Here is a 12,738-nt window from a genome sequence, read left to right on the forward strand (position 1 = left end):
CCAATATCAACATCAACCAAATGGGATTCGATGAATGGAATCAGTAAGTAACATCTGTTTATTTTTGTAGGCGGCGCCGCTGAGCTTGCCAACTACGGCGAGTACTCGGGCGCGCCCACGGAGTCGCAGACGGCGGACTACGCCAAGACCATCTTCAGCCTCATGTGCCGCGAGAAGCACCCCAACGGGAAGGTACGAACCTATTTCTGGGTAGAACATAGTATTATTGCGTCTCACTCTCTCATAAAGCAAAATGTGAGACGCAATACACATTGGACAAACAAATTGGACAGGTGGAATACCACCGGTTCAGATGCACCAAACAAGCGTTAACATTATCGTCTTAGAGCATTTAATAACTGGAGTGGCCATTGAGAGCTTACCCCTCTGCCGAAAAACTTGCACAATTGTGCAAACTTTGGTATGGACTGACATGGCTATTTCGACGTTACGTACAAATAATGTAGAAATAGAAATACATTTGACGTCCTCTCCCGCAAAAATCGGCAGACTGATTCGTAAAGAAAATGACAGCGATGACATCTCCAATTACTAAATGCTCTTAAGATTATCGTTCACTAATGTTTATTGTTTCACAGTTAATTTCTTAATATTTTACTCAATTGGTTTTGTATCCATAAAAAAACAACAAATTCATTCATTCAAAAAATAAACAGATGAATTATATATTATTCCGACGATGCAAATGAAATAAAATACTTTATTTTCAGGCAACTAATCAGGCAAAACAAAATAGTCGACGTTAACTTCGGTTGACAATAAGCGTTTAGAAATACTCCTTAAAGTTCTTATTCACCCTTTTTTTCAATTTTTTCAGGTTCTGATCATTGGTGGTGGTATCGCCAACTTCACGAACGTGGCTGACACCTTCCGCGGCATCATCACCGCCATCGACACCTACAAAGACGCTCTCATACAATACAACATCACCATCTTCGTGAGGAGAGGAGGCCCCAACTACCAGGAGGGTCTTAGGTGAGAGAAACTAACTGTTGTACATCATTACTACAGCCATGTTGTATAACGTCTTAGAAACACAGGCATGCATGGACGCAAATTGCATGCAAATGTATACAGGCATGTTTATTTCCGGCTTTAGTCCTCTCTTAAATACAAATACAAATAATTACAAATAATTTATTATCATAAAAAGAGTTGTATACATGTGCAGAAAAATATCTATCAGACTCCAAACTAGGCTGAGCCTGTATCTTGGAAGTCTGCGAGAGCGATTGACAACTATATTCAATTTTATTTTTAGGTACAGTGCTTAATACTAAAAGTAATTACTACAATACAAGTTATAGGATACAAAGTCACTAATCTAAACTAAAAGGACTAATCATGCTATTCATATTCATGCTATTCAATTTTGAATGTGGGCGCGAGTTTGTGTGGGAAGTGTGTGTGTGTGTGTGTGTGCCAGAAAATGTGTTATGTGGTTAGGTTAAGCCTTCGTTGTCAGTTTTTCCGTAAAAGATAAAGTGTTCAAGCAGTTTGTTACTTTAATTTTGACATTGTGAACGGACAATGATTTTATGTCTAAACCCCTTAAGCAAAAAAAATCAACAATATTTGGACTAGTCAAAGGCTAGGTTTACACAGCGGTATCGTCTTGGGTCGTCCCATTCGTTTTTCGTCAAGTTCTTAAACTTATTCGGCACAATCGTCGGTGGCTTTCAATGTAGAATGAGTGACGAAAGCAGAATAGGACTAATTTAAGAACTTGACGAAAAACGAATGGGACGACCCAAGACGATACCTTTTTCCCGTATACGGGATTTTAACGAATACCGTTACGGTATTCTGCTATCACTACGGTAGTGATAGCAGAATTTCCCGCATAGACGCCGTGTGAACGATTTTGAATGTTGATATACATATTTTGCTATCACTACGGTATTCGATATCCCGTATACGGTATACGGGATAAATTAACGCCGTGTGAACTTAGCCATAGAATCATAGATCATTATTTTAGCTAGGTAGTGATAACGAACCACGAAGAATAGGGAGTATTACTGCAATGTTCTGCCGCCAGAGTGCAGCACTAATTTGTTTAGTAAACCATAGAGTAACTTATACATACTACGCCTTAAACAGTGTTTTCACTATGACATTGATGCACCAAGGCGGTTTGTTTATAGGTGGCCTACCGCGAAACGCGAAAATTTCTTTATCTGCCTCGCTATCGATCGAATAAGCAAGAGTGATAGAGAGGCAGAAACCGAACTTTCGATTGTGGTGTTTCACGGTAGTCCATGTGATTGATCTGTCATTGTGATGTGTGATGTGTGTCATTCATGATCATGATGTGAATGAGGTTTGTTTACTGTATGTGCTAGTGGTGCCACCTACGCAGAGCTTTGCCTAATATTCCCTATTGGCAGCATTAACAAGTTTAGTAAGTGAGTAAGCTTATATATTTTTATTTATTTACATTTTTGAATCTTGTTTCATAATGTTTGTATTTATAGTCATGAACCAATTCACTCTTTTGCATTTAAATTACAATACATGTTTTTCTCCCACCAGGCAAATGCGCGAAGTCGGGCACCGTCTTCGCATTCCCCTGTACGTGTTCGGGCCTGAAGCCAACATGACGTCCATCGTGGGCCTGGCGCTGGGCCACTCGCCCATCCCTAAGGAGCACCAGCTGGACTACGCGCCTAAGCAGCTGCCCAAACCTACACCCTGCGTAAGTTTAACATTTCCTATTGCTAAACTAAACGCCACTTGCGCCATCCCACTAACCCGGGGTTAACCGGGTAAACCTGGAGTTACCATGGTTACCAGTACAATTTGACATTGGGTTAACTGGTTAACCGCTTAACCCCGGATTAGTGGGATGGTGCAAGTGGCGCTAACAGTCTCAAGGTTCAAATCCCCGACGGCCATGACGGCCTCCCAGCCTAGTCGGTAGTGAGCTCGCCTACGAAGCAGGAGGTCCGGGTTCGAATCCTGGTAAGGGCATTTATTTGTGTGTTCATCACAAATATTTGTTTCTGAGTTATGGATGTTTTCTATGTATTATATATATCGTTTTCTAGTACCCATAACACAAGCCTTAATTGAGCTTACTGTGGGACCAGGTCGATCTGTGTAAAATTGTCCTATAATATTTATATATTATTTATTTATTTATAAATCCCGGTGGCATTTGACCAGTTACCGATACTTCCTGTTGTATGTTTTTTAATCTGAAGCCAACATGACTTGTACATTACTGTTCACAATGACGGGACTTAATCGTGTAAAATTAAGTTTTAAATTTACCTCCGACGTATCGAGGACGGCGTTGTCTACTCGACAGTAGGCCAAAGGTATGGTGCAATCTTTTCGAGCGATGGCGCCTTAACCTACGGTCTACTGTCCAGTAGATGGCGTTAATTTAAATATTTAACAAATTAACACATATCAGTGAAAGAATAAGGATCAAACTCAAATGGCGTACTAACAAGTTTTAATCTTCTGTCGAAAGATGGCAGTAAATGTACTGTGGCTACATCATTTACCATGACAGTAACTCTCTATACACTCTATTCTCTTTGAAAACAGTACAAGTGGCAATGTAAAGTTATCAATTTCGATTTAGATCACAAGATAGACCCACAAAATAGCACGACCTATATAGGTTTTATCTTACTTTATGTGAAATTTATATCCAATATGTATTTGTAATTCAAGTTATGTCCTATCCGCAGCCGAAGCCCAAGATCGAGCTTCCCGAACTGACGCACAAACTGTTGGACCTGGTCTGCTCTCAATCGCCCACCCGAGGAGAGTTGGGTCAGCCGCTCTCCACTGCGAAGCCCCTCTTCAGTGACCGCACCAAAGCCATCATCTGGGGCATGCAGAACCGCGCCATCCAGGTAAATATACAGGATCACTTAATAGCAGGTGACTTATTAAAACGATTTAAGTGCATTCGTACGATAGCAGAAAATGGTACATCCATTTTTAGTTCCTGCAAGTTTATCAAGTCAGATGTAGTGCATAATCGTTTTCGGAAACGTTCGTATTTGTCATGCTACTTCAACATCCAGTACTTTTTGTACCGAGACTGACTGAGATAACAAGACACGTTCGTACGTTTCCGTGTAAATACGATGGAAAATAATTACGCACTACATCTGTATGTGGCAAACAGAACACTTGCAAGAACATGAATGCGTGTCTGTATGGTAAACAACAAAACTTACATCTTTACTACAGTCGACAGGGGGTCAAAAAACTGCTGAAAAACTATATCAAATGATTGTACCATAAAGTCCAAGTGCATTCAAACTAGTGTAAGATTAGTTATATCATTCGAATTTGTAACCCAAATTGTACAATGTACTCGTGAAAAATGGAGATATTTAGGGCCACTTGCACCATTCACTAACCCGGGGTTAACCTGTTAAAACCGGTTAAACCTGGTACCCTGGTTACCAATACAATTTGACACTGGGTTAACGGGTTAACCCAGGTTTAGTGGGATGGTGCAAGTGGGCCTTATAAGCCTAAAAGTCATCAGCTTCCTAGCAACAGATCGCTATGGTTCCGCTTGGCGTCAGTATTTGCGAAAGCCACTGCAACATATAGGGGAAACTAAGGATTATGTAACGTTATTCCGCAGGGCATGTTGGACTTCGACTACATCTGCCGGCGCGCGGAGCCGTCCGTGGTAGCCATCGTGTACCCGTTCACCGCCGATCACAAACAGAAATACTACTTCGGCAACAAGGAGGTCTTCATTCCTGGTTAGTTGTTTGTTATTTAAAAATCCCTATCTAGTAGTAGTAACACTAGGGGTCGTCCATTAATTACATCACACAAACTTTCGATTTTTGACCCAACTTTTTTCATTGCATTTTTCGTGAAATAATTATTTATTTTATAATCACACCACTACACAAATCACTGTATTTGTCAATGTCAATCATCACTACAATAATTCTAAATTTTCGTTATTTCGTTCGTTCGTTTTTTTTTCTTTTCCTTCAAAATTTTCATACGACTTTACACCCGTTTTTTTTTATTTGTAAAGAAAACATACGACGAGTATTCTGTAAAACTGTCCTATTTCGATGCCTTAGAAAAAATATTGTATGCAACTATACAAAATAACGACTAGGCCTGAAAATCAGACTGTGGTTTTATGAAACGAGCGAAGCGAGTTTCATACATAATAGGATCACACTCATTATGTATCAGTTGCACAAATCACTGTAATAGTCCATAATTACGTTTTAATAATAATTGCGTGCTTGTTTCAGTGTTCTCTGACATGGACGTGGCTATGCGCAAGCACCAGGAGGCGACCGTGCTTGTCAACTTCGCTTCGCTCCGTTCGGCCTATGACAGCACCATGCAGGTAATATACGAGTATATGGGGATGACGTGAGTCTCAGTACCTTCCCGTCTATACCGTCCCGTGATCTGTTATTTCGTCAGGTGACAAGCAAAAGGCACTAATTAATAAAAAAAAAATCGACCTTTTAGTACTAATATGGTTCACTATGGCTATGAACTTGTGGTGGTAATTAGTGAGTTTTGCTCGTCACCCGACCGATTAGTCGGTGATTTAATCGTGGAAGTTTTGTGAACTTAATTTTTAGATGTACAGTTATTTTTGAGAAGGAGAGGAGAATACACAGGGCTCAAAGTATTTTTACAAGCTTTTATCTAATTTGCCCTGTTAGTACGTAAGTTTGTTAGTGTGGGTCAAATCTTGGAAGCTAAATTTGACCCACTTCCCAATTTCCGATTAAGCTGAAATTTTGCATGCAAATCGGATGACAATGCAATATTATGATGACATGGAGCTGATCTGATGAATGATGATGGAGACAGGAGGTAGCCATGGGAACTCTGTGATAAAACAACGCAAACCAATTGTGTTTGGGGTTGTTAGAATTGTCTCGATGAGTATTAGTTGCCTGTAGTAAAAAAAGTACAGTCAGCGAAAAAAGCTTGTACCAAAAATTTTATTTTTGCCAAAAACTTATTTACTGATTAAATTATTGCCTGAATACGTCAAAAAGTCATCAGCTAAAGATGACTGTTTTTTGTTGAACAGGCTATGCAGCACCCCCAGATCAACACGGTGGTGATCATCGCTGAAGGCATCCCGGAGAACATGACCAGGAAGATTATCAAGCTTGCCGACGCGAGAGGCGTAAGTTGAATTTACTAGAACTTGTAACCACCTTCTAGTCGAGTTATGGGCAATATGTTTATTATAGTTCGTTTTTTTAGCATTAGAAAGAGCACTGATAGTTCGATCCCATAGAGCTAACATTTTCTAAATAAAGTCATAAAATAGTAGAAATGTACTTTATTGATAAAAAGAAAGAAATAAATAAATAAAATAGAACTAAGAAACTTCTCTACTAAATTGTTGCCATGTTTAAGCATTTTAAAGGTTCCGTCACACAGGCGCGTTTTCGGATTTATACTTTATATTTTAAATTTAGAATCGAATTTTAGTTATATCTCATCCGCGGGACCGACTGTATCAAATATGCATAATAAATATTATAGGTGAACATTATCGGCCCCGCTACCGTCGGTGGCATCAAACCGGGCTGCTTCAAGATCGGCAACACGGCCGGCATGATCGACAACATCGTCGACAGCAAGCTCTACAGGCCCGGCAGGTCAGTTCCAACTTGGAATCTATTCACGTGTACATAGAGTTCATAGTTCAATTAACAATCAATGTGTGAGCTAGAGTGATCCAAAAAAAATTGATAAGTAAGTAATTTCAGTTAGGTAAATCTATTGCTGCAAACCATTAGATGACTTTAGACTTTTAGAGAGACTGCTCAAATCCAGTCCAGCAGTTTGAAGTACATTTGTGTCGAAGTCTAGTCAAAGGTCCTGCTTTGTCGCTTACCACAAGCCATAAAATCGAGGTTTGCTATCTTTATACGAATATCCTGTCAATATTCCAAGGCCTGCGAAATGCGACATGCAACGTTCACCCCACTTGTAACATCTGTTGACAGCGTCTATGCACCCCAAATGTCCTCCTTTATCAAACATATGGCAGAAACTATATCTCAACGGTGGAACCGCTCACTAAGCACCATACTGGGCTGGCTAAGATGCAGGATCAGTATCGCCGTTATATGCGCCACCAGCATGTGCATCCGAGGCACACGCCACTGCTTTTAAATCCACTGCCAGGGGTCCGTTTCTAGATGAGGACCACAAAGACGGTTTTGCCTTGTAGCCCTAGGCCGCAAGATGAAGTTGCTTAAAGGTAACATTCGGGTTGAAAAGTTATGTGTCTATACCAGAACCACCTGGCAGGCCACCTAAATAAGCCCAGCGGGCCGCAGGTTGACGACCGCTGTTGTATACACACATTAATTTTAAGTTTGTTGCAGTGTGGCCTACGTGTCCCGTTCAGGCGGTATGAGCAACGAGCTAAACAACATCATCTCCAAAGAAGCTGACGGCGTCTGCGAGGGAGTCGCTATTGGTGGAGACCGCTACCCTGGCACCACCTTCATCGACCATCTGCTGAGGTAACTACTGTCACAACCTGCCCCTGAACACTGGTCTACGTGTCTCGCTCTGGCATGAGCAACGAGCTGAACAACATCATCTCCAAAGAAGCTGACGGCGTCTGCGAGGGAGTCGCTATTGGTGGAGACCGCTACCCTGGCACCACCTTCATCGACCATCTGCTGAGGTAAAACACAGAGAACTATACACACAGTAATACAATAACCTTATTATGGCAGTTAGTTAATTCTCATGATATAAAGGGCATGATGTAAGTGACTGTTCTCAGGTAGTAAGGGGTCATTTTCGTGTTTTGCGTTAAGTACGCTGTGAAGTGGATTGGCCAAAAAGATAAACGAAACACTGATTATCCCTTGTACCGATTGCACTCTACCTGATCCTGGTAATTTCGGGTTAGCGGTGACATTGCAGCATATAACACTTCATTACCATGATAGATAATTTCCTGTAGATTCAACACGCATTTTCGAGTAGAATTAGCCTATGTGTTAGCCTTAAATTTTTTTGGTTTATATAGCAGATTTTTTTTTATAAATTCGTAAATAAGTGGGAATCCGCTGCAACACGACTGGAAGCCATATGAAGCTTGTTTCCTATTCTTAGATATATTTTATTCCCAAGCCCCAGTGGGGTCGGCCTATCAAAAGCCCGATTTTTAATTGAAATGTTTTCCCACAGATTCGAAGCCGACCCCAACGTGAAGATGCTAGTATTGCTCGGAGAAGTGGGCGGTGTGGAGGAGTACCACGTGTGCCGCGCCATCAAGGAGGGCCGCATCAAGAAACCCATGGTCGCCTGGTGTATCGGCACATGCTCAGGTAAACAAGTCTTAAACCCACTTTTGCTACTTACTTAGTTCAAATATTAGGTGAACTTTTTCACTCCGCCAACCCAAGCCGATAAGTTCACCTGATATTACATGTATGACGACTATGACGTAGCATTTGGCATGCAAACTTAGCGTAGTCGGAGTATAGTAAAAACCGGACAAGTGCGAGTCGGACTCGCCCACCGAGGGTTCCGTACTTTTTAGTATTTGTTGTTATAGCGGCAACAAATACATCATCTGTGAAAAATTCAACTGCCTAGCTATCACGGTTCATGAGATACAGCCTGGTGACGGACTGGTGACTGATGGACGGACGGACAGCGGAGTCTTAGTAATAGGGTCCCGTTTTTACCCTTTGGGTACGGAACCCTAAAAATAATTAAACTAATAAGGAGGCAGGAACCCTCGGAATTGGCATTTTAAGCAGCATAACATTTATTTTATTTTATTTTTTTAGAAAACCTACAGCTAGAGTAACCAGTTAGGTAACAACATAGAAACAGTGAGCCGATTACAAGTTTCTACAGCTACTACTGTCATTACGATACAAGTGCGAAAAATAGGAAATTCGCAACGAGTAGGGGATAAATTAAAACACGGCCGAAGGGAGTGTTTTATATCGACACGAGTTGCGAATTACTTATTCGCACATGTATCGTACTACGTTTTACAGTACATATGGACCTATAACTTTTCGACATAGTTACGCAATGTGCTAAATATCGCACTAGTGCGGTAAAGTAGCACCATATGTAGTGTAAAATATCTTTACCATTTCGAGAATACGAGTAAACTTCGTAATATTCACTTCCTCCAGCTAACGTAACTTATTTTTCCAGACATGTTCACCTCCGAGGTCCAATTTGGCCACGCCGGATCCCTCGCCGGCTCGGCGCTCGAAAAGGCCTTCGCCAAGAACCAGGGCCTTAAGTCCTATGGCGTCACCGTACCTGAGAGTTTCGACAGCCTGGGCACCGCTGTCAGACAAGTGTACCAGAAGCTGGTACAGCAGGGCAAGATTATTGTTAAGGAGGAGGAGGAACCCCCGAAGGTGCCCATGGATTACGACTGGGCGAGGGTGAGTTACTTTAATGCATACTAGCTTTTGCCCGCGACTTCGTCTGCGTGGAATCAGTAACAGCAGCTAGGATAAGTATAGCGCCTGGATATAGTGTAATAGCAATCATATATTTTGAGCATAAGCTTAACCTTACATAAATTATCAGGCAATTCATTAACTCTCTCAATTTCACCCCCCTTTTCACCCTCTTTAGGGATGACTTCCGTCATAAAAACTATCCTATGTCCTTCCCCGGGACTCAAACTATCTCTATGCCAAATTTAAACTAAATCCGTTCAGCGGTTTAAGCGTGAAGAGGTAACAGACAGAAAGACAGACAGATATTAGATGGATGTGCGAAGTTGGTGGTGAAAATATGAACTTTTATGGGACTACATCTTCATACTATTTGGCACCTGCCAATTGTCAAACTAGGGCGGCGCCACAGTAATGCACGGACCGAATACACTAAGCAGAATGGTGATAGCGTGGATGCATGTAATTATGTAAAATTATAGGAAAATTTACATCTTTTAGCGGGATTAGAGCCTGTTCCTTTATGTTAACCTAATAGCAGACCACCGGTACCTTTATCTTTTGCGATGAGGTATACGAATTATCAATCAACAATTTATTAAAATATTGATTTGATGGTTTTCCCCTTGAACCGTCAAAATAATGCCTTACGTCTAAAATTTCACGTCATATATTATTACACCTGAAACGCCCAAATGGGATAGGCTATGATGCCTATGATAAACCACAAATTAATAATTCCTCCTTCGTCTCCAGAAACTGGGTCTGATCCGCAAGCCGGCGGCGTTCATCAGCACCATCTGCGACGAGCGCGGCCAGGAGCTCACGTACTGCGGGATGCCCATCAGCCAGGTCTTGGAGAAGCAGCTAGGAGTAGGAGGCACCATCAGCTTGCTGTGGTGAGTGTCAGGAAGTGGTCTGATCATCAGGAGCTCATGTACTGCGGGATGCCCATCAGCCAGGTCTTGGAGAAGCAGCTCGGAGTAGGAGGCACCATCAGCTTGCTGTGGTGAGTGCCAGGAACTGGTCTGATCATCAAAAGCTTACGTAATGCTGGATGCCCATCAGCCAAGTTATTTTTGCAGTTAACCATATGAATGTTTGATTTTTTTCTTCGTTACAATTACAAGAAAGTAAATCGAAACCAAATTTGTAAAGTTGTTACTGTAATCTTGTAAAGACCATGCTGTTAATAAACCCATCTCGTGTGCAAGGAGAAATACGGTAAATATTTCTCCTTGTTTATGAATATTCTCTCCTAATGTATAGTCGTATTCCACAGGTTCCAGCGCGAGCTGCCCGACTGGGCGTGCAAGTTCTTCGAGCTGGTGCTGATCGTGACGGCCGACCACGGGCCCGCCGTGTCCGGCGCGCACAACACCATGGTCACGGCCCGCGCCGGCAAGGACCTCATCTCCTCCGTCGTCAGCGGACTGCTCACCATCGTGAGTGTTCTGTAGCCCCCTCGAGTCCTGGTCGTGACACCAGATTATTAACTAGTAGTTCGCCCCAAACTGTGCGCATCAGCTAACTCTTTTTCAACGTACTATAGATTATCTTTTATCTGACAGACGGCCCGCCGTTTCGTTCAGTAACCACTTACACAAATTTGCATACATTGTCTTACCTTATATTTTGACGCTATACATACATAGGACTAGAACTTGTACCGTAGACATTTATCAATCATATAAATTTTAACGGTTCTCGTTTACTTCGATGTCAGATCAAATAAACTATCAATCAATATTACGGATTGATGACCAATTGACCATTGTCCTAAATGCCGATAGCAAGTAACTACCAACCTTAAATAAATCTTCTAGCCCCGTAGAGAACATGCCAATCGCTAACGCTACGTAGCGAACGAAGCGCAACTGTCACTGTCACACTAATATGGAAGAGTGATAGAGAGACACAAAGCGATTCGATGGCGAAGCGCAAGCGATCGTCACCTTGGCTAGGCCGCCTGGATGGCAAATAGCTAATAAACTTGTTTATTCCAGGGTGATCGTTTCGGAGGCGCGTTGGACCGCGCCGCGATCGACTTCTGCGCGGCCTACGACAAGGGCCAGCACCCGCAGGAGTTCGTCAACGAGAAGCGAGCCAAGGGCGAGCTCATCATGGGCATCGGCCACAGGTAAACTTGTCTCTTATAGCCACCATCCGAAAAGTGACCGTTTCGGACGTTGAACCGCGCCGTGATCGACTTCTGCGCGGCCTACGACAAGGGCCAGCACCCGCAGGAGTTCGTCAACGAGAAGCTAGCCAAGGGCGAGCTCATCATGGACATCGGCCACAGGTAAACTTGTCTCTTATAGCCACCATCCGAAAAGTGACCGTTTCGGACGTTGCACCGCGCCGCGATCGACTTCTGCGCGGCCTACGACAAGGGCCAGCATCCGCAGGAGTTCGTCAACGAGAAGCGAGCCAAGGGCGAGCTCATCATGGGCATCGGCCACAGGTAAACTTGTCTCTTATAGCCACCATCCGAAAAGTTACCGTTTCGGACATTGGACCGCGCCACGATCGACTAGGTAAATTTCTTTCTTCTGATGCACACTTACCTAGATATTAAATTACCATCCCCATATCATAAAACACCTTAGTAGATCTGCAATATCACATCCAACTTTATTTCAGTTCGGGGTGGTATGCCATCTGTCCTATATCTTGGGCCAATGTCTGTGCATCTCACTAAGCAAAATATAACAATAACAATATTTTTATTGACAGTAAAAGTTTAACAAGCACGTTACAGTGAACCCCGCACTAGGCATGGCCTGTAACGCGGGGGTCATGATCATCACGAGTTACCAGTGATAAAAAATTATAAATATATTAAACATAAGAATAGGAATTAGGAAAGAAAGAGGAGTGTGAACTAGTGTGTTTGTAAGCTTGTTGTGAGAAGGGAGTGGAAAGTGTGTGAATGAAAATCTAAGAATGTAATGAATGTAAAAGTTTGTTAGATTTAAGTGTGTTCGAGCGTTATGAAAAACTGAAACTGAACTCGAAGAGGAATGAAGAGGTAATCCTATGAGTACGAGGAGTAAGGAGTCACTTGGGAAGGATTCAGAATTTCTTCTGATTCCTCGTAGTTCCAAGACTTTAGCAGGTTTAGTATACGATTCTTTGCCTCATATACGTTACAGTGCCTAATGTCACAAATTTTAACTACTTTATTGTAAATGTGCGGGAAGAGAAATGCCGAGAAGCGCTGCGCAAAGGAAGTGAGAACACGAGGTTTAGGGATACTGTAAATTCTACT

General features: G+C 42.3%; 1 protein-coding gene and 1 long non-coding RNA gene across 2 annotated transcripts in view; both read left to right on the forward strand.

Moving 5' to 3' along the window:
- The window catches only part of LOC134803483 (uncharacterized), a 196,353-nt gene that overhangs the window by 139,460 nt on the left and 44,155 nt on the right, over positions 1–12,738 (forward strand). The gene's annotated exons all lie outside the window — the stretch shown is intronic.
- LOC134803422 (ATP-citrate synthase) overlaps positions 1–12,738 on the forward strand; it is a 46,735-nt gene that overhangs the window by 30,959 nt on the left and 3,038 nt on the right. Inside the window, exons 9-22 of the mRNA XM_063776242.1 lie at positions 71–192; positions 839–996; positions 2,557–2,719; positions 3,726–3,893; positions 4,643–4,766; positions 5,283–5,380; positions 6,086–6,184; positions 6,550–6,665; positions 7,401–7,541; positions 8,221–8,360; positions 9,211–9,449; positions 10,224–10,366; positions 10,750–10,912; positions 11,474–11,607. Coding sequence (XP_063632312.1) covers positions 71–192; positions 839–996; positions 2,557–2,719; positions 3,726–3,893; positions 4,643–4,766; positions 5,283–5,380; positions 6,086–6,184; positions 6,550–6,665; positions 7,401–7,541; positions 8,221–8,360; positions 9,211–9,449; positions 10,224–10,366; positions 10,750–10,912; positions 11,474–11,607 — 2,008 coding nt within the window. The remainder of the gene's footprint in view (positions 1–70; positions 193–838; positions 997–2,556; positions 2,720–3,725; positions 3,894–4,642; positions 4,767–5,282; positions 5,381–6,085; positions 6,185–6,549; positions 6,666–7,400; positions 7,542–8,220; positions 8,361–9,210; positions 9,450–10,223; positions 10,367–10,749; positions 10,913–11,473; positions 11,608–12,738) is intronic.

This window comes from Cydia splendana, chromosome 26 (genome assembly GCF_910591565.1).
Source record: "Cydia splendana chromosome 26, ilCydSple1.2, whole genome shotgun sequence".
Taxonomy (NCBI): domain Eukaryota; kingdom Metazoa; phylum Arthropoda; class Insecta; order Lepidoptera; family Tortricidae; genus Cydia; species Cydia splendana.